The 20,741-nt window shown below is 49.0% G+C and overlaps 1 protein-coding gene across 5 annotated transcripts in view; it reads right to left on the reverse strand.

Moving 5' to 3' along the window:
* The window catches only part of KSR2 (kinase suppressor of ras 2), a 413,499-nt gene extending 404,802 nt beyond the window's left edge, over positions 1-8,697 (reverse strand). For all 5 annotated transcript variants that reach the window (XM_045073653.1, XM_013056579.2, XM_013056580.2 and 2 more), the window contains exon 1: positions 7,654-8,697. In XM_045073653.1, the coding sequence (XP_044929588.1) occupies positions 7,654-7,833 (180 nt within the window). In that variant the 5' untranslated portion in view covers positions 7,834-8,697. The remainder of the gene's footprint in view (positions 1-7,653) is intronic.
* Between the last annotated feature and the right edge of the window lie 12,044 nt (positions 8,698-20,741).

Consider the following 20,741-nt stretch of genomic DNA (forward strand, 5'->3'; position numbering starts at 1 on the left):
AATTCACTTGAAAAGCAGGAAGAACCACAGTTGCAGTCACTGCCCCCTGGAGGGATGTTGCAAGGGTCCTAGAAGTCCTGCTGACAGTGATTCTCTGCTTTGACTGTCTCCTCCCCATTCCTCGGCTTCTCCATCCTCCGTCCCAGCTGCCATGTGTCCCTTGTCTTCCTCAGCTCCCGAACCCCTCCCCATTCCCCAGCTCCAGAGCGGCACTCTGGGGGCGAGGACGAACAGCCAGGTCCCAACAGTAGGAGCCCAGTGGGTGGGAGCCCAGAAAATGGCTGATGGTCTGGGGGAGGAGAAAGACTCCCCAGTCTTCTGTCCATTAGAAGAAGAAGTTTCTGCTCCAGAACAGAATCCACTCCAAAAACCCAAAAGGGAGAGTGAACCCTTCAGAAACAACTTTCACCACTGACTCAGAGTTGTGAGACCACCCCCCAGCCATATCTTTATGAGAACAAGGCAGAAGGGCAAGGCTAGGTCTTCACAGGCTGGCCACTTGGTGTGGAAAACCAAGTCCTCCTCTTGTGTCCACAAGTCCCCAGATCCTTCCCAACTAGAAACAGAAAGATGAGATTCTAACCCGAGGCAACTGCCTCTTTAACCCTGAGCTCTTAGTCATCAAAACATAGGCAGGGGTGCCTGGGTGGCTCAGTGGTTTGGAGCCTCTGTCTTCGGCTCAGGTCATGATCCCAGGGTCCTTGGATGGAGCCCCACATGGGACTCTCTGCTCAGCGGGGAGTCTCCTTCCCCCTCTCTTTCTGCCTGCCTCTCTGCCTACTTGTGATCTCTGTTTGTCAAGTAAATAAATAAAATCTTTAAAAAAAAAAATAGGCAACCAAAGAATAAAATAAAACATAAAGCCAGGGGCACCCAGGTGTCTCAGTCAGTTAAGCATCCGATTTCAGCTCAGGTCCTGATCTCATGCGTTGTGGGATTGAGCCACGCATCAGGCTCCACACTCAGTGGGGAGTCTGCTGGAGATTCTCTCTCTCTCTCCCTCGCCCCTCTCTCTCTCAAATAAGTAGATTAAAAAATTTTTAGTAAATAAAAATAAGTGGATAAATTTTTAAGATTTAATTTATTTGACAGAGAGAGAGATCACAAGTAGGCAGAGAGGCAGGCAGAGAGAGAGGGGGAAGCAGGCTCCCTGCTGAGCAGAGAGCCCCACGCAGGGCTCGATCCCAGGACCCTGACATCATGACCCGAGCTGAAGGCAGAGGCTTAACCCTCTGAGCCACCCAGGTGCCCCAGATAAATCTTTTTCAAAAAAGCATAAACTCATACTGAGGATAGGGGAAAACAGGCCCTTTTCACATGCCTGGTGAACAATAATTTGGCAAAACCTATTGTAAGTCCTGAGACTTTGCATATCCTTGAATTCAGCAATTCCCCTGGAACTGAAGGACTGATACAAACTGCAAGGATGTCTACGACAGTATTATTTATAATAATGGGAAGTTATAACATACACATCTGACAGTAGAATTTGTTAAATCATGCTACATCCATGTATTATCCCACAGCCACTAAAAAATATTTAATACTATGAGAAGTTCCTGACATATTAAGTGCCTTGTGTAGCTCCAGCCTTCCTCGGAGCTATAGGTTCAAATACCTAGTTGTCTACCTGACACATGGAACGTGTCCAGATAGGACTTGACTGTCGGGCCCAACCTACTCCACCTCTACTCCCCATATTTCAAATCGAGGTACCACCAGTCACTCTGTTGTTAAGCCAAACGCCCAGGCATAATCCTCCAACCTTTATTTTCCCCATATCTGATTCACAGGCACCTCCGTCCACCTGACCTTCTGGATCCAGCCACCTGCCCCATTCCCCCAACCAGCATAACCGTCCAAAGCACAGTCACTCCTGGCTTTGGTTTCCACACTAACCTCCCAAATTGTCTCCCTGCTCCCATTCTTACACCCCACAGTCTATTTTCCCTGCAGCAGTCTGAAAGATCTTTTAAAAACATAACTCAGGGGCGCCTGGGTGGCTCAGCGGGTTAAGCCTCTGCCTTCGGCTCAGGTCATGATCCCAGGGTCCTGGGATCGAGCCCCTCGTGGGGCTCTCTGCTCAGCGGGGAGCCTGCTTCCCCCTCTCTCTCTGCCTGCATCTCCACCTAATTGTGATCTCTTTCTCTCTGTCAAATAAATAAATAAAATCTTTTAAAATATATATAGATAGATAGATAGATCAGTCACCTCCCTGTTCGTGCTTAGAACAAAATCCAAGTATCTTATCAAAGCCTTTTATGATCAGGGCCCTGCTTCTGTCTCCCACGGTGCCCTCACCCCTTCCCTGCCCACCCACTCCACTCCAACCACAGTGGTCTCCTTGCTGTTCTATTAACATTCCAAGCACGTTCCCACCCAAGAAATTTGCATCCGCTGTTCCCTCTTCCTGGTGCATTTCCCAGATAGGTCTCGGCTTGCTTCCTCAAGTCAGTGAAACCTCCTTGAGGGGGCCCTTTGCAGATGATGCCATGACCCTCCCTCTTTCCCATGCTATTTTGGTTTTATTTTGGGTAGAGGGGGGAGGTTTTCCCATAGCAACGCTACCTTGTTACATTAGATTGTTCACTGGCCCCTCTGAACCACACCTCCTAGAATATATGCCCTTAGATAGTAATTTCTACACTGACTCTGGGCTTACCCACTTAACCTGCTTTGGCAAATGGGACACCGGCCAAGGTCATGGAAGCAGAGCCCTGAGAGGGGCTGCGTGACAGGGTGTATTGTCTTGGAACACTGCTGCTTCCACCAGGGAAGGAATCTGCCTGTCCTGCTGGAAAGACCATGGGGAGGGAAACCAAGGCACCCCGACCAACCACTGGCCGTGTGAGCAAGGCCGTCTTGGACCGTCCAGCACAGCCAGGCCGCCCAGTGATGGCAACCACATGAGTGATCCAGGAAAGATCAGCAGAACTAGGCCGTCCACCCTACAGATCAGAGATCAGCAAGCTACCTATTGCCCATGGGCCAAATCTGACCCACCACCTGTTTTCGTAAGTCCCCAAATCTCAGAATAGTTTTTATATTTTTAAATGTAAAAAAAAAAAAAGTAGAAAATAATGTTTCTAGGACATGGGAAAATTATTTCAAGTTGGGATTTCAGGGTCCATAAATGATACCGCACGGGGAAACGTTCATTTGTGGATATAGTTCATCCATGGCTACTACACGGGACAAGAGCAAGGCTGAGTGGCTGTGATGGGCCGTGGGTGTGCGTCACCCACAAAGCCTAAACTATTTACTCTCTGTCCCTTGACAAAAAAGGCTGTCAGGCCCTGCTTGCAGGCTGCCATCGGACTAACCTTTAAACAAATTTTTATCGCATTTACTCCGAAACCTTTGAAGATTTCTACCTCCATCCTCAAAGGAGGGAAGCTTTGTCAGTCTGACTCCCTTGTCCTTAGTCAGATCTCAAGAGCTTGTGATCTAAATTCATTTCCTTGGACACTCTATCAAGGACTCTCCATTCTGGACCCACGGGTCTCCCTGCAGCCCCACGAAGGCATCAACTGGCACAAAACGCCTTCAGCTTGTTGTCTTGCTGCAGGCTCTCCCAACCTACTGGGATCTAAGCCTTTAGACCCATCCTTCTCTCTGTTCAGGGTCCCCAGCTCCCCAACCAAGAAAGCTACCCTAACTGCTCTGCCAAATGTTTCTCTGGGTGTATTCTGTGGAACATCCGACCCAAGGGATATCCTTGGAAAAAGGACCCAACCCTCTCTTGGAGTCACCATGCCCATAGTTAGTATAGTAAAGACTCTGAGAAGTCTGTTTCCCTTTAACACAATCTTTCTCAGGTGTTAGCACCCAAGGAATTCATCTTGTCTTCAGAGTCCTGGTTGACCACCAGCATCTAGCACAGTGCCTAGATCACTAGTATGTGTTAGAAGAATGGAAAATGCTACCAGACGACAGAACTAAGGTTGCACAGAACATACTTTGGAAATGCTGCTCAAACTCTTCCTTCTCTCCCTCTGATCTGAGCTGTTCCCTTCCATGTCATCTAGCCCACACCACATAATGCTAATCATATCATCATCATAACTATGATTTATTCGACCCCTGCGGGCTGTGCTAGAGATAGCACTAGACCCTTGAAAATGTCCTGTCTTTCAGTCCTCGTAACCACTGAAGTAGGTAATGTTATCTTTTTTTGCCATTGTGCCAAAAATTAAACCATGGGTCAGAAAATTTAAATTACCAGCCCAAGATAAAGTAAAGCAGAAAAGCTACAATTTAAAACTGTATTGGTCTCACTCCAAAGCTCATGGCCTTTCTCCTCTGCCAGAATATCTCCTGATAACATGCCATGGCCAGTCCTGTTGGCTGTCCACCCAACGTCCCTTCTTGACAGAACCTTGACTGTGTATGGAGTGACAACAGGTCAACCGAGGCAATAGACCACGACCCATCTAAACCACTCACGATGCTGTTCCCGCTTCCCCACCTCCCAGCATTGCAGCTGGGACTACCTATCCGACCAAGTTTCGGCCAATAAGACATTCTTAAACGTCAACTGGGTGGCTCAGTGGGTTAAGCCTCCGCCTTCAGCTCAGGTCATGATCTCAGGGTCCTGGGATCGAGCCCCGCATTGGGCTCTCTGCTCAGCGGGGAGCCTGCTTCCCCCTCCTCTCTGCCTACTTGTGATCTCTCTCTCTCTGTCAAATAACTAAAATCTTTAAAAATAAATAAATAAATAAAAATAAAACATCATCTGTGGGTTGGGTAGCAACCTCTTCCCCCAGCGCTTCTGGGGAAGCAAAAAAATAAAATAAAATAAAATAAAGACATGAACCCTTTATATCTGCACACTCCTCACCTGGCGCCCCCCATCCCTGCCTTGAACCTGGGTGTGATGGCTGAAGCTTGCAACCATTAGAAAAAGGCCACTGACAGCTCAAAGAGACGACAGCCCCGACGTTACTATCTTACTTGAGCCAACTCAAGCAGCCACATCCCTCCAGACTTGATGCCACACAAGGAAAAGAAGCCACTGTTCCCTTGAACATGTGGTTGAAATTTCCATTTCATGCAGTTTGAAAATATTCTTCACAGACCCACATGCTGCCCTCCCGTATCATTTGCTGTTTGGACTTGATCATTATTTCTCACACCTATACTGTGAGCCTTGTCTCCCTAATCATGCAGGACCCTTCTGGAAGGCTCAGTCCACGCTGTATATTTTTGTTATCATGGAGTCATAGGCATGCTACCAAATTTTGCTTATTATCATGGTTTTCCAGGACATTCCATGTACTGCTTACTTCAGTGTTTGTGAGCAGGGAGTTCTCACCATCAAACTGCAGAAATATGTCCTAATCGGTGGGTATTCCTCAGAGTGTCAATGTGAAAACATGCATCAAAACACTTGGACTGTTTTTTAAATGCAGATTCCTGGGCCTTCCCTCTCCCCCAGTCCCACCTGAATTAGAACCTCTGGGGTTAGAGGCTGAGAAGGCACATTTTTAATAAGTTCCCTTGGGCGGTTTTGATATACAAAATGTGATATACCTTTTGATATACAGAAATATTTGGTTGATAAAGAACCTTGGTCCAAAACCTAGGCGAGGTTTGGCAAGATTTGGCTGTACCGGGAGTCACCAGCGCTTCCTCAGTGGCTCCCCCTCCTCGCCCCAGGGGCCCGGGAGAAGCATAGAGCTGGCAAGACTGCTGGAGACCCTTCCCTGCACAATATGTGTAAAGCAGTGGTGGGCATGCTCTTTGGCGTCCTGGGACCAGGAAACTGACAACCAGATGCGCTCCAAGTAATTGCAACCTCTTGCAACTCCACCCCCGGTTTTCAAAGAAAACCACGGTGCAGGAAAGAAGCCACAGAGGCCAGGGTCCACTGGGACCATCGTCATCATTCCAGAAGCTATCAGAGGATGGGCCATGTTGAAAAGAGTTGAAAACTAAACCAGGGGAACTTACACAGGGATACATAAATGAGCACTTGGGACTCCTGACTCAAAGGACCAAAGAGGACTGAGGTGGCCCTTTTGGGTTACTTATTTATTTACTGCCTGCCATTCTGTGAGTTCACTGCTCACACAGAGACAGAAAGGTGGGCCAGGGCATCCCACACTTTTTCTTGCAGCCACAAAGTCCTAGCCTAGACTATTCTCCCAAAACTCCGAGAAAGCAAGTACCTGGTCTCCCAACAGAGTCCCCACTCCTCTGATCCCTCTTGACACGTATTTTATTTCATTTCTGAGGATCATTTTCCCACATGACAGGTGCACACAGACATGTATTCTAGGGGACCAAACAGCATATCACACACACACACACACACACTCTCTCTCTCTCTCTCTCCTTTCAAATTGATGACCTTCCAAACAGCCAAAGTTAAAATCATGGGGCGGGGGGGGGGGGGGGGGGGGGACAACTTTAAAGTGAATCAGAGAGTGGAACTTATCCAGGCAGGAACCGGGGCACAGGGCTCAAAGATTCAGCAGGGACGGAAGAGTTCGGGCCTTGGAAACTCCTGGAGTGGAAACAGAGGGCACCTCCAGCATCACACATGCCCACTTCTCCAGAGGGAGAACCCCTTTCCTGTGCTCCCAGCCTGCACAGCCACTACCCTCAGCAAAGGCCAGCTAATGGGAGTTCCCAAATTTAATCAAGCCATGCGTACAGCTGTTTTGAGGGAGAAGTAGAGGAACCCTTCAGATGTTTCCAATGTGGATGCCCAGTGATTACGTGCACACCAGACATTTTCTAAAGCTCCTGAAACCTTCCTCCTTTGACCAAGCTGCCTTGGGAAGAAATAATTTCTGCCATCTTCTTTCTGAATAACTTTGCATCCAACCCCATCCCCCAAAACTGCTTCAAACTCGCCCTCAAGTTCTGTTGGAGACAATGTTACAACTCGCCAGAGATGACTCCTCCTCCGACCCCTTTCCCCGCGGTCCCACCACGGATTCAAGAGTATTTTCCCATACCGCTTGCGTGTGCCGATGCAGGCACATTTTCTCTTATCTTTTTACACGTTTCAGGCCTGCAACAGCTCCCTGCATCAAACGGTTTGATTGGAAACTCAATGGGGATTTTTTTTTTCCTCTTTACCCCTTGAACTAAAACAAAAACAAAAACAAAAGAACAAAAACAAAATCCAAGGGGCAAAAGCGAGCCAGGGAAGGAGGCTGAGCGCCGAAGAGGTCTGTATTTATAGGCAGCCCCATTCTGCGAGCAAAAACCACCTTTGACCACCTGCAGAATGCGCAAGGTCACGTGGGTTCTCTGCAGCGCCTTAATGCCTTACCCAGCACACAAGCCCCCGTGGCACATAAACAAACCCACAATCGGAAAAAAGAGAGAACTCCCTCCTCGGAGGGGAAGCGAATGATAATAACAGCCGCAAGAATAATAATACATAAGGAATCACAATTACTACTACTACTACCACCACCCAGCCAAGCGTAGACGACAGCGGTACAGTAAAGGGACACCCAGGGCAGACTTTGCAAAGAAGATAAATCACAGAAAACCAAATCCTGCCCACCTCGATACCTTCCCACACCCTCCCGCCCCCCAACAAACAGAATCAAAGGAAAGGGGGGTTGTGGGGAGCAAGGAGAGGGAAGGAAAGATTGCTTTTTTTCTTTTTTTTTTTCCACAGGCAACACCTACCTCCAGGGTCCGGATCTCTTTTTGTGTGAGGTCGTTGGAGGTGGCACATTTGGTCCTAAGCCCTTCCAGGTTGGAGATGCTCAGGTCTATCATGTTTTGGACCAACTCGCACTGCTGTAAGGCTTTTTGCAAACTCAGAGGCTGCTGCTCCTCGCTTTTCGTCATGTTTTCCTCATCCATCGCTTGCTCGGCAAGCCCCCTTCCCCTCCTCCTCCTCCCACAGAGAAAAAAGGGGGGGGGGCGTAGAGGTAGTCTACCCCCTACGCTCTCCAACCACTGCGACTTCTCAACAATGTCTCATGAAGAAGAAACCCAACATCTCACACAGGGTTGAGGGGGTGGGGTGGGAGGAGGGGACAAGAGCCAAAATTTATTATTTTATTTTGGGGTATCAAGCAGACTCCATTCGAATGTCTCCTCTTTTTGAGTCTCTGGTCCCTGAAAAGGAGAGATGCTGTTTCTCCGAAGCAAACCAGGTGATGTGATGCTGTCTGTACACTTAGGGAGGAGGAGGAGGAGGGGGAGGAGGAGGAGGAGGAAAAAGAGGAGGAGGAGGGGGAGGGAGAGGAGAGGAGAGGAGGAGGCGAAGGAAAACAGCGCTCACTCTTTACACACCGGCTCCGTGAAGGACAAATGTATATATTTTTGGCTGGCTGGCTTTTATGTCAAAAAAAATCTGCTTTGCCCCCCTCCCAATTGCAGTGACAGGGCATTGTCCACCGTTTGGAGTGCTTTAGCGCGTCCTCAAGATGCTGTCTGCATTGCTCCCGCGGCTGCGGCGGCGACTGCGGCTGGCTGCTGTCTCCTCCTCGCGCTGCTGCTGCTGCTGCTGCTGCTGCTGCTGCTGCTGCTGCTGCTGCCGCCGCCGGGCTCCGGGGGTGACGGCTGCTGCATTCGCTCCTGCCTCGCTCCACACCGACATCTTGCCTGTCAATCAAAGGGCGGGGGGGAGCGAGCGCCGGCGAGGGATGGAGAGCGAGCGAGGGACCTGCGGGGAGCGGGTTGGTGGAGCGGCGCCGTGCGCGCAGCCGCCCCGGCCCGGCGCGCCAGGGACCCGCCGGAGGAGGCGGCCGCGGCGCGCGCAGGCTCGCGCACCTGCCCGCGGAGGGGCCGGCCGCCGGCGCGGGCCGGGGTGAGGGGAGGGGAGGGGAGAGGGGAGGAGGGGGGAAGGGGAGCGGAGGGGGGGCGGGATTCGCGGGGATGCGGAGCTCGCGTGGCGGAGTGCAATTACTACCGGGCGTGCGTGCGAGCCGGCGGGCGGGGGCGCGGGGGAGGCGCGCGCGGCGGGGGAGCCGGCGGGGAGTGTGCCCCGGCGCGGGGGCTGGGCGCGGGGGCGGCGGTGGGGGGAGGGGGTGGGGGGCCACTACTACGGCACGCTCTCGCGAGACGAGGCCGGAGTGCTGCTCAGCAGGTGCGCTCCGGCTGGGAGCAGGTGTGCACCCAACTTTCAAACCCTTAGTGCGTGCTGGGGAAACGTCAGCGTGAACCTGGGCACGTCCTCTCTGGCTTTCTGGCTCGGGGATGTGTGTGTGTGTGTGTGTGTGTGTGTGTGTGTGTGTGTAAAACGAAACAAACCTGATCATCTTCCGTGAGCCCTGCGTGTGTGCGTCTGTCTCTCTGTCTCTTGTCCTTTCTTGTTACTGGAGAAAAATGGAACAAATCTGATAATCTTCCATGAGCTCTAGGCTGCTGCTTCCCAGGGTGCGTGCGTGTGTGTGTGTGTGTGTGTGTGTGTTCCTTTGTCCTTTCTTGTTACTGGGGCAAAGTAAAACAAACCTGATCATCTTCCATGAGCCGTACGACGCTGCCCACCCCCGGAATTGGTACCCCGGCCTGCAGTTACCCAGAGGGGTGGCTTTTCCATTTGGAGGGGGAAAGAGGCTTTGCCTTAATCTGACTGTTATGCCCTAGGTGTCCTGCACTATCTGATCCCCACCTACCTAAAGGACCTTAGGCCAGCAAACTGTGGCCCCAGAGCTAAGAATGGTTTTTATATTTTTAAATGGTTGGGGAAAAAATAAAAAGATTTTGTGATGTGTGGGAATTATAAAAAAATTTTAATTTCAGTGTCCATACACAAAGTTTTATTGGACCACTGCCACAGTGGTCCACAGACATTTTTCTGTCTGTTTACTGCTGTGTTGTCACAGCAAAAGTGCATAGTTGCAACAGGCACTGTATGACTTGTAAAGCCTAAAATATGCGTTGTATGGCCCTTTCCAGAAAAGTCTGCCTACCCCTGACCAAATCACCAAACATATTTTTGCCTCAGAGTTCTTTGCTCTCTATATCCTCTCTGCCCAGACCACATTTCCCTCAAATTCTCTCCTGGTTGGTTCCTTGTCACTCAGTGTCGACTCAAATGTCATCCCAGAGAGCCTTCGTCTTCCTGATCATCTTAACTACTGGCAATCCCAACACCCACTGCTCAAAGGATGTGTTCAGGATAATTAGCAAAAGGCTCCTCTTTCTCCCGGTGAACAGAGCTCCATGCCAGGCAACTGGGTTTATGGAGCAGAGTGACTCAGAAAACATGGTAAAATATGTGTCCCTTAAAGGAAGCCACTTGAAAAGTAAAGAGAACGACAGCCAGTGATGGCAAGCTTTTTTTTCTTTTTTTTTTAAGGCTGGACCATGAGGTTTTACAGCTCATATAGAGCTGAATCAGCATTTTCTTTTCTTTTTTCTTTTTCTTTTTCTTTTTTTTTTTTTAAGATTTTACTTATTTATTTGACAGACAGAGATCACAAGTAGGCAGAGAGGCAGGCAGAGAGAGAGGATGAAGCAGGCTCCCTGCTGAGCAGAGAGCCCGATGTGGGGCTCGATCCCAGGATCCTGAGATCATGGACCTGAGCCAAGGCTTTAACCCACGGAGCCACCCAGGCGCCCCAGAATCAGCATTTTCAAAAGCCCTCTGTCGATGAGAAACTCACTATGTCCTAGTCTTTTGAACTAGGAAGTTCATGGATTCCAATTCTCTGGTAAAATTCACTTTTCAACTCTTTTCTCCTTCTTTGGCTTTGCGTCTCTTGAACATATTAATCATGGTTATTTATTTACTTATTTATTTAAATTTATTTGACAGAGACACAAGTAGCAGAGAGGCAGGCAGAGAGAGAGGAAGGGAAGCAGGCTCCCCGCTTCACAGAGAGCCTGATGTGGGGCTCAGTTCCAGGCCCCCAGGATCATGACCTGAGCCGAAGGCAGAGGCTTTAACCCACTGAGCCACCTAGGTGCCCCAATCATGGTTATTTTAAAGCCCTGATTTTATTTCAGGGCTTTGATCACCTGCACACTCTGTTTCTATAGCCTGTTTTCTATTTGTTTTCAGGGATTTGTTCCTGTCTCTTGGCAGACCTTGTAATTTTTGTTGCATGCCATACAACATCTGTGTATGAAAAATATATACCAAGTCTCCGGGTGATCTCCAGGAGTCCTGGAGAGGGCTCACCGTTTCTTTGCAACCAGATGGCATGGGGACTGAGCACTTTAATCCAATCAGGGGCTGAGCTGGGTGGAGGCAGGGCTGCAATTTTTTGTTTTTTGTTTTTTTAAAGAATAAATAATTATTCATTTGACAGATAGAGATCACAAGCAGGCAGAGAGGCAGGCAGAGAGAGAGGGAGGAGGAAGCAGTCTCCCTGCTGAGCAGAGAGCCCGATGCAGGGATGCAGGGATGCAGGGATCGATCCCAGGACCCTGAGATCATGACCTGAGCCGAAGGCAGAGGCTTTAACCCACTGAGCCACCCAGGCGCCCCAGGGCTACAGTTTTTATAAGACTCCTATGTAACTCTGGTTCCCACCGCTAAGGCTTTGCCTTTCAGAGATTCCAAATGAGAACTTTAGGTCTTCACTGAGGTCCTTCCCCTGGTCCTGTGCTCTAATCTTTGTAGCCGTAGCATGGGAAGAATGCTGGATACACTGCTTTTCTTCAGGGGCTTTCTGTTTGGCTTCTAGCCTCTTGGCCTGCACTGTTGCAGAATTGCCAAATATCTTAAGAGGAAAACCACTTTTCTACCTTTCCTTTCTCTCTAGGATAGTCCCTAATTTTGTCTCTCCAGCCCTAAGATACCACCAGAATTCTGCCGGTTTCTCTGGCCCCCAGCAGCAGCATCCTTGCCTGGGAAAAGTCTAGATTTCAAGGCCCAAATTTGCAAATGCCCCAGGGAAAAAGTGGCTGCTGTTTGTCCCCCCACGTCAACCTTCCAGAATCTTGGCCCCTCTAGTTCTGGTTGCTTCCGCAGCTCTCTGAACGCCTTTAAGTAGGTGATGATGATGATGATGATTTGACTTGGCTTTCCTAGTTGTTCTCGGGGGAAGCAGAAGTTTTAAAAATGGAGGTAGCCCATAGTTCAGAAGTCATCAACAGGCAGGGCTGTAAGCAGCACACAAAGGCATTCCGTTTGCCCCCGCTTTCCCCATCTGATCACCACCAGCATGTCTTTCCAATTAGTTGCAAGAGTGGACAATTGTTACACTTCATATCCATCCAGCCCCCTTGAAGACCTTCCCTGTGTTTGAAAATGCCCACCTTATGAGTCCCACCTCTCTGTAAGAGAAACCAAAGCACTCTTCGAGAACCTTCCTTGCAACCAAGTTTCATGTGATCTGGACTCTACCATTCCACGCGTCACATGAGATTTTATACTTGAAAGCGAACGACAAAGAGGAGCCTATCTGATAGTGAGCGTGGCAGCCAGTGCGACGGTGTCGGGCTGTTCGGCCCCTGTGTAAGCATGGGATCTGTGCTGAGGGGCATGGCCTGGCATTCACAGGGGCCGTCTATGGAGCGGTGTGGGCATCACTCCCAGCTGGACAGTCCGAGCCTAACCCTCTCTTCCTGGAGATTCCTGGAGATTCCGCCACCTGTCTTAGGTTGCCTTGGCTAACATAACAAAATACCATGGATGGGTGGCTTCCATGACAGAAATTTATTTGTCTCCCAGTTCTGGAGGCTGGAGATAGTTGTGCCGGCACATTCGGGTTAAGAGCCCTCTTCCTGGAGGTCAGAGGGCGTCTTCTTGCTGTGTCCACACAGCAAGTCCACACAGCTCCCGTGGTTCCTCTTCTTATAAGGCCATCGCTCTTTTCAATTAGGGCCTCACCCTTTGGCTTCACCTAACCCTAATGACCTCCCAAACATTGTAAAGGTCCATTGAGGGGGTTAGGGCTCGAGCGTGTGAATTTGGAGGGGACCCAATTCAATGCAGCGTACCCCCGTTAAACCACTTGTACTTGATCCACCTGGAATAGTACACTGTGTCCTTTGCAACAAAGAACCCTATATTCTTACCAATAATGTTGACATCAGGAGACACTTTCAAAAATGGATCTGGGAAAACAGGAAGATGTGGCCTCATTGGGCAACAACTGGTAGATCTGAGAGATAGCTGTCCCTCTGCCTGGGACACAGGCTCTCCAGTTCACCATGGACCCCTCCTAACACCCCTCCACCTAACCCCCTTCATTCATTGTATCTCCTGCCTGGCCCCTGTTGGCATGTGCATTGGTTGCCCCTGGGATAGCATACGGCAGTTTGCACCCCAGAGCAACAGAAATCTCACGGATATCAAGGTCGGAGAACAGGAGCAGATGGCTGCACGTTGTGCTATGGTTGCTGGGACTTCATTCTGGAAAGTGCTCGGCACTTTGGATGCTGCATGTCTCACAGCGCCTTTATCCCTTTTTTTTTTTTTTTAAGATTTTATTTATTTATTTGACAGACAGAGATCTTAAGTAGGCAGAGAGGCAGGCGGGGTGGGGTGGGGTGCGGGGAGCGGGCTCCCCGTCGAGCAGAGAGCCCGATGCGGGGCTCGATCCCAGGACCCTGGGATCATGACCTGAGCCGAAGGCAGAGGTTTAATCCTCTGAGCCACCCAGGCACCCCCCTCACAGTGCCTTTAACAATAGTGGAAATAAATTCTTCTTACTGGGCTATGAAAGGAGCTGAGCTTGGAAATATCACATCAGACCCCATAGCTCTGAGTTTCAGCTGTAAGAAGAGGCTCATATTAAAAGTCCAGTCCAGTCCGATCAAAACTGTACTCTCATATGCGGTTTAATACCTCTTCCCCACCCCCTCGGTTCTGATCCACAGGTGGCTCAGGAATCTGCAGTGGAGATGAGCACAGGTGTGTCCTCTCCTGTCCCTTCCCAGCTCACCTTGCCGGAGCATAGGAGCAGGAGAGCAAGAGGAAAAGGGACCCTTTGCTGAGAATGGGTATAGTTCTCTTGGGTGTCAGATGCCCCCCACTGCCTGCCTTGGCCTGACAAGTGCTGGTTGCACTGGGAGATCTTTGGAGAACCCTGTCGGGACCTTGTGAGCACTCAGTGCATTGCTGGGTGACCTCTTGCACACCTCGTTTCCATTCAGACCCTGGGAAGCACCCCCACATTCTTTTTCTGAGGTCCTGGCTGAGTCCTCTTGGGTGAGTCAGGATGACTCAGACCTACACACATATTCGGGCCCCTGGGATATAGGGTGCACCTTTGCCCTCTGCCCTTGCTTCTTGCCCTATTGTCATGGACAGCCCCAGGCAACCTTCAGGTGGCACTGAGGTGCCGGTCACCACCCCCCCCTTGGTGTTCCCAGTCTCATGAGTGATTCTGCTTTGAGCTCTCCTCTCCTGGCTTGGAGATCAGAGGGGAGAAGAAAACCACCTACAAAGACCTGTCAGAGAAACATTCTCTGGATAAAATCTGACCTTGTTTTATATAGGCTGGAAGCTGATGGTTACTGACGGTCAAGGGACCGGTCTGGTCACCTCTTGACAGGAGGAAGTATTGTTACGCATTGCCCTCAGCTTTGAAGCTTTAGCTGAAGTTCTGGGTCAACAGGAAAAGTCTCATTCCACATCTCGTTATATTAGCGATAAGCTGTCCCCAATATTTTCTAAGTTGCCTGGTGAATAGGGACCCAAATTGGAAAGTAGCGCGTTAGGAAGTAGGGGGTGGCCGACGCCCCTGAACATAACAAAACTGACATGACTTCTCCTTGAAGGGCTCGACACACCGCCTTCCCAGGGCATTTCTTTCTTTTTTTGCTTTTCTTTTTTCTTTTTTCCTTTTTCCTCCTGATTCTTTGCTGGGGGATCAATCTCAGGACGCCAGCCCCCAGGATACAACCGAATCTTCCATAGCTGTGAGAGGACTATTATTGTTCTGTTCTAACTCAGTGATCCCCAAAACATAAATGGCTTTAAAAAAAAAATACCTTTGAGGAGTGCCGGCAGAATGCTCCTATCTTTAACCTTGTGAAGTCTTTCCAACATCAGAAAATGGACTTTTTCTAGAGTTCTCCTCCTTTTGGCCTTTTGCCTCTTTGTTTCTTAATTTTCCAGTGCAGGCAAAGCAACAGGATCCCTCTCTTGATGGCAAGATAACTTGAGCTCTCGGTAATGGACAATTTAGTCCGGTGATTTATGCTAGCTTTACAAATTAAGCACTCAACAATGCAGTGAATTTTTCAGAGACAGCGCCCTCAGGATGGGAGACAATGTATACTGTGACACCGGCCAACTCCTTAGTGTACATTGAAGGATTTCGCTGAAAGTTGCAGTAAAGTGAGGCCATTGACCAAACTTGCTTCCTTTTTTTTTTTTTTAAAGATTATTTATTTATTTATTTCACAGACAGAGATCACAAGTAGGCAGAGAGGCAGACAGAGAGAGGGGGGGAAGCAGGCTCCCCATGGAGCAGAGACCCCGAAGTGGGGCTCGATCCCAAGACCCTGGGATCATGACCTGAGCTGAAGGCAGAGGCTTTAACCCACTGAGCCACCCAGGTGCCCCCCAAACTTGCTTACTTCTTACACCATCTTGCACTCCAAAGAAATCATCTGCTCTGCTTGGGTACTGGGGGTCACGGCTTGTGGGACAGATTGAGGCCATGGCCACTGCCCCCAGTCTGGGCCCCTGACAAAGGAAACAACGCCCACGCATCCATCTGTGGCAGCCCCGATGAAGTTCCAGATTCTTTTGTTTGGTTTCTATTGCAGCTGAATGTACATAACATAAAATTTGCCACTGGTGACATTTATTACACTCAGGATTGTGCAACCATCACCACTCTATACTTCCAGAATGTTTTTGTCACCCAGAGGAAAGTCCCGTCCACATTTAGCAGTCATTCCACATTTCTGCCTTCTTCGGGCCTCTCGGGACCACTAATCTTCTTTCTCTCTCTGTGGACGTTTACCTCTTCCGGATTTTCCGTAGAAGTGGAATCTTACAATATCAGCCCTTCTGTGTCTTGCTTCTTTCACTTAGTGAATGTGTTTGACCTTCATCCATGTTGCAGCATGGATCGGTGCTCTGTTCCTTTTTTACAACTGAGTAATATTCCACTGTATGGAAGACCATATTGACACCTGGCCATCTGCTGGTGCATATTTAAGTTTTTCCATCATCTGGCTATTGTCAATAGTGCTGTTATGGACTTTGTGCACAAGTTGTTCCAACAGTGTCATGCATTCTTTTGGGCATACAAGCATCCCTTGGAGATGGATTTGGTTCCAGACCACTACAGTAAATATTACAAATGTTGCAATAAAGCCGGTCACGTGAGTTTTTTGGTTTCCCCGTGCATATAAAAGTTATGTTTACAGGGGACTGCAGATATTAAGTGTCATAGCATTATGTCTTTAAAAAGCAATGTATATACCTTCATTAAAAAATACTTTATTCCTGGGATGCCTGAGTAGCTCCGTTAAGCCTCTGCCTCGGTTTCAGCTCAGGTCACGATTTCCTGGGTCATGTGATTGAGTCCACATCTGGATCTGTGCTCAGTAGGGAGCCTGCTTAAAGATTCTCTGCCTCTGGGGCTCCTGGGTGGCTCAGTGGGTTAAGCCTCTGCCTTTGGCTCAGGTCATGATCCCAGGGTCCTGAGATCGGCCCCCGCATCGGGCTCTCTGCTCAGCGGGGAGCCTGCTTCCCCCTCTCTCTCTGCCTGCCTCTCTGCCTACTTGTGATCTCTCTCTGTCAAATAAATAAATAGAATCTTTAAAAAAAGAAAAAGAAAAAGCTTGAAATATTACAAGAACTACTCAAATGTGACTCGGTGACACAAAGCAAGCAAATATTGTTGGAAAAATGGCACACACAGACTTGCTCAATGCAGCGTTGCCACAAACCTTTGATTTAGAAGAAAGCACAATATCTGCAAAGCTCAATAAAGGGAAGGACAATGAAACGAGATATGCCTGTATATCCAGGAGCAGGGATGATGGTCATACGATAATTCAGTTTAACTTTTTGAGAAACTGCCAAACTATTTTCTATAGCTGTTTGCACCATTTAACATTCCCCCAGCAACGTGGGAGGCTTCCAACTTTTCCACACCCTCCCCTCCTGACTCTTCTTGCATCGACAGCATCTCTTGAGAAAACATAGCGACGGGACACCTAGCAAAGTCTGCACGCACACACGCATTTCTTGAGTGCCTAGCACGTGCCAGGATGGTGCAATAATATAAGATTTAAATATTAATTAAAAAAAGAACAGTGCATTCTTCAGTTTTCTTTTAGTTGGAAGAGATGAAAACCCAAAATGAGCAAAAAAGTGATTCACATCACCAGGAAGTTGAAGGGAGGAAACTCGCTGCAGCCTGGCATCGTTCCCATTCTGTCCCTGTCCCTCGGTCCTGCTTTCTTCCAGGGAGGCTTCCCTTCAAGGCGGTTTCTCCCCCAGGTCCTGGCTAAGCTGGCCACCGAGAGCTTAGCAACCCTATCAGAAGTAGAGTTCCTTCCTCCTTATTTCTGGTTTAGTTCCAGTTAACTTAAGTTGCAGGACTGATTGCGCACTAACCTGGTTCAGGCCACGATTTCCTGAGCCAGTTGTGTCAACCAAGGAGATGGAATGTGCTGACCGGCCACGTCTGGGTTGCTGAGGACTGGTATCCACTCCACCCAAAGTGTGTTGTCTGAGATTAGGGGACGGCTGGCGCCCCTAAAGGAAAAGAAGAATGCTATTGTCAGAAGAGGGAATGGATGTTGGGCAGACCAAAGCCTAGACCACCTTCCACTATCCTTGAGGGGGTCATGGTCTAATGGGGGAGACCCATGCAAATGCATCCTGTAATTATACGATGCTTCTGGAATAAAGGAGAGGAACCCATTACCCCTTTGCAAGGGAAGAGACTCTGGGAATCTCTGTCGTGGGCATGAGTCTGAAGCTGAGACTGAATAAGGAATAGGAATCCTCCAGGCGACATCAAGGAAGCTTGTGCCAAAGCCCAGCTTCCTGAAGTCACTGCCATTAGAGACAATTGCAAGAAACAGACTTGTCCCAATGATTTTTGAAGTCGGTCAAAAATACTAAAACTATTGGCCTTGCCTTGAGAAGGCTTTTGCTGGTGGATGAGACCACTGCCAGACCTCCCTCTACTGGTTTACTAGATGTGGGCCCTTCGTGTTAAAACCGGGACAATCCAAGGCAAAGTGGGACGGTGTGGTCCCCCTATTCTTAAGTCCCTGCCTCATGGACACGTATGAGTGGGCTCAGAGTTGGGATTAGTGCTGTGGGGGCAGCTGTTATGTAAAGATGATCCCTCTGTTGAAACAAAACATGCCCACAAAAGTTCACAGCAGCACTAGTCACAATAGCTGAAAGGTGGAAACCACCCAACTACCTGTCACCTAAAGAGCTGGACAAACAGTGTGTGGCATATCCATACAACGGAATTGTATTCAGCCGTAAATAGGAAGGAAGCACTGAGGCATGCGACAATGGGCAATGAACTTGAAAACATTATGCAAAGGAAAGAAGCTAGACACAAAAGGCCTCAGCCTGTAGGATTACATTGATAAGAAATATTCAGAATAGGCAAATCCACAGAGAGAAAGCAGGTGGGTTGCAAGGGGGGGGGGGAGGGGATTCATAGGTATTGGTTTTCTGTTTGGGGTAATGAGAAAGTTCTAGAACTAGATAGAGGTAATGGGTGCACAACATAGGAAAGGCTATTCAACTTTGGGGCCCAGAGTCTCCGCCCCACTCCAGTCTCTGCTCCCCAAGCTTTCTCCTGATGTCCTCATCTGCTCTACCTGCTGGTCCCAAGGCACTAGAGGGCAGGACTTCCAGTACTTGCACAGAACAATGAGAAGAAAGGCAGATGCTAAAATATGGAAATCAGGCAATTGATGTGGTGATTTCCATTTTCATTCCTCCAGAAATGAGAGGTCAGTGAATTCCGTTTCCCAAAAGTCTTACACGACTTTCCAAAGGGTAAGGAAATTTCCCCTTCATGCAATGTCTATGCGTAGGAATCACCTGGGAAACTTTTTTTTTTCTTAAATGTTGGTGCCTAGATCCTACCCCCGCCCCAGAGATTCTGATTTATTTGGTCTGGGGCGGCATTGGGATTTTTAAAAGCTCCCCAGGGTAATTCTGATGTTGAGCCCAAGTTGACACCTACGGCTTTACATCTTCCTTTTCAAGAAGGGCCCCTTTTCTGGCCTCAGACATCACAGAGCAAACGACACACACGTTGAGAATCTTTACAGCTTTTACTTTAAAGTAAGTGTCTTTTGTTGTTGTGGATAGCTACCCCGGCAAACATATGCTACCTTCAGCTGCTCCGAAGTTATCTTGACGGAGACAAAAAAGCAGAGGAATTAAATAATCTACGTTTTGGTAGGGGACTCCGTGGCCTCCTTATCAACAACAGCATCGAAAGCACCTCATAAAAACCTGAAAGTGAACCCTGCCTTTGTGTCACTGACGTGAAGGGCTCCTGCCTATACATAGTGTGCCATAGACTAAGGAAACAGTCTGATAAAGGACACATGCTGGGGCACCTGGGTGGCTCAGTGGGTCAGGTCATTGTCCTGGGATTGAGCCCCGCTTCCGGCTCTCTGCTTGGCAGAGAGCCTGCTTCCCCCTCTCTCTCTGTCTGGCTCTCTGCCTACTTGTGATCTCTCTCTCTCTCTCTCTCTGTCAAATAAATAAATAAAATCTTAAAAAACAAATTTAGGAGCTCCTGGGTGGCTCAGTGGGTTAAGCCTTTGCCTACAGCTCAGGTCATGATCTCAGGGTCCTGGGATCAAGCCCCACATCAGGCTCTCTGCTCAGCTGGGGGCCTGCTTCCCCCCTCTCTCTCTGCCTGCCTCTCTGCCTACTTGTGATCTCTCTCTCTCTCTCTGTCAAATAAATAAATAAATAAACTATTAAAAAAAATTTTTTTTTTAAATTTTAAAAAAGAACACATGCTCTTTACCTGGGCTGGAGTTTTAATGGCTTGTCACATGAACCTGTGTGCATTGTTCAAAGTGATCACTCCTTTCCAGAGTGCCACTGTGAGGCTGTCGCTGACATCCTGGCTGTGCATTTTCCATGGGCCCCTGCTTGTGAGCGGCTCCACCAGGCTCTCCCAACGGGATGAAAAAGCAGCTGCTGGCAGGACAAACAAAACCTGTTCCCTAGTCTGGACATCCTGAAGGTGTGCTACCTTCCCTGGCCCATGCCATTCCCGCATTCCGCGGTTCTCCTGGCCAGAGAAGAAACCCACGCCTGCCTGGCCAGCTCAGGCCGCAGGCCATGCCTCGTGCACCTGCTACGCACACTGTACCACAGCTGGTCGGCTGCATCTCGTGGCCCAGGGTTGGCCCGTGTTCTAGCACCCATCTGTGACTTCGGGTTGGGGGGGTTGGGGGGGAGGAAAAGAAAAAGAAGAAAGAAATGACCAAAATTGCTCGCATTGCCCTAGACGAGCCTCAAATCCTCCACAATTCGATTGCCTTCTGGAAGGCACAGACCCTGAGTTCATTGAGCCTCTTTTTGTATTTGAGTCTGAACACGGGAGCTGATGGCCCTTTAGAAGTCTCCTCTGTGATTTCTCGACTTTCCTTTTCTTTGAAGAAATGGGGAAAAAATGAGAAATGCTGAGTGGGGCAGATCATAAGTTTTCCCCTGTCTTGGGCTTTTGTGCACAGAATCAGATAAATCAGTACCAGTTTAGTCTACCTGGTAAATTGAGAACGTGTTTTATTTTTGTCATAGGAAGTACAAATGTTGGCTTTTAGTTTTGAAAGACAGGCCTAGGCCACGGTTTCGACTGAGCAGGAAGGTTACAGACCTCGGACCAGGGACCCTA

This window comes from Mustela putorius, unplaced genomic scaffold, assembly GCF_011764305.1.
Source record: "Mustela putorius furo isolate JIRA1106 unplaced genomic scaffold, ASM1176430v1.1 tig00537248_pilon_pilon_pilon, whole genome shotgun sequence".
Lineage (NCBI taxonomy): Eukaryota > Metazoa > Chordata > Mammalia > Carnivora > Mustelidae > Mustela > Mustela putorius.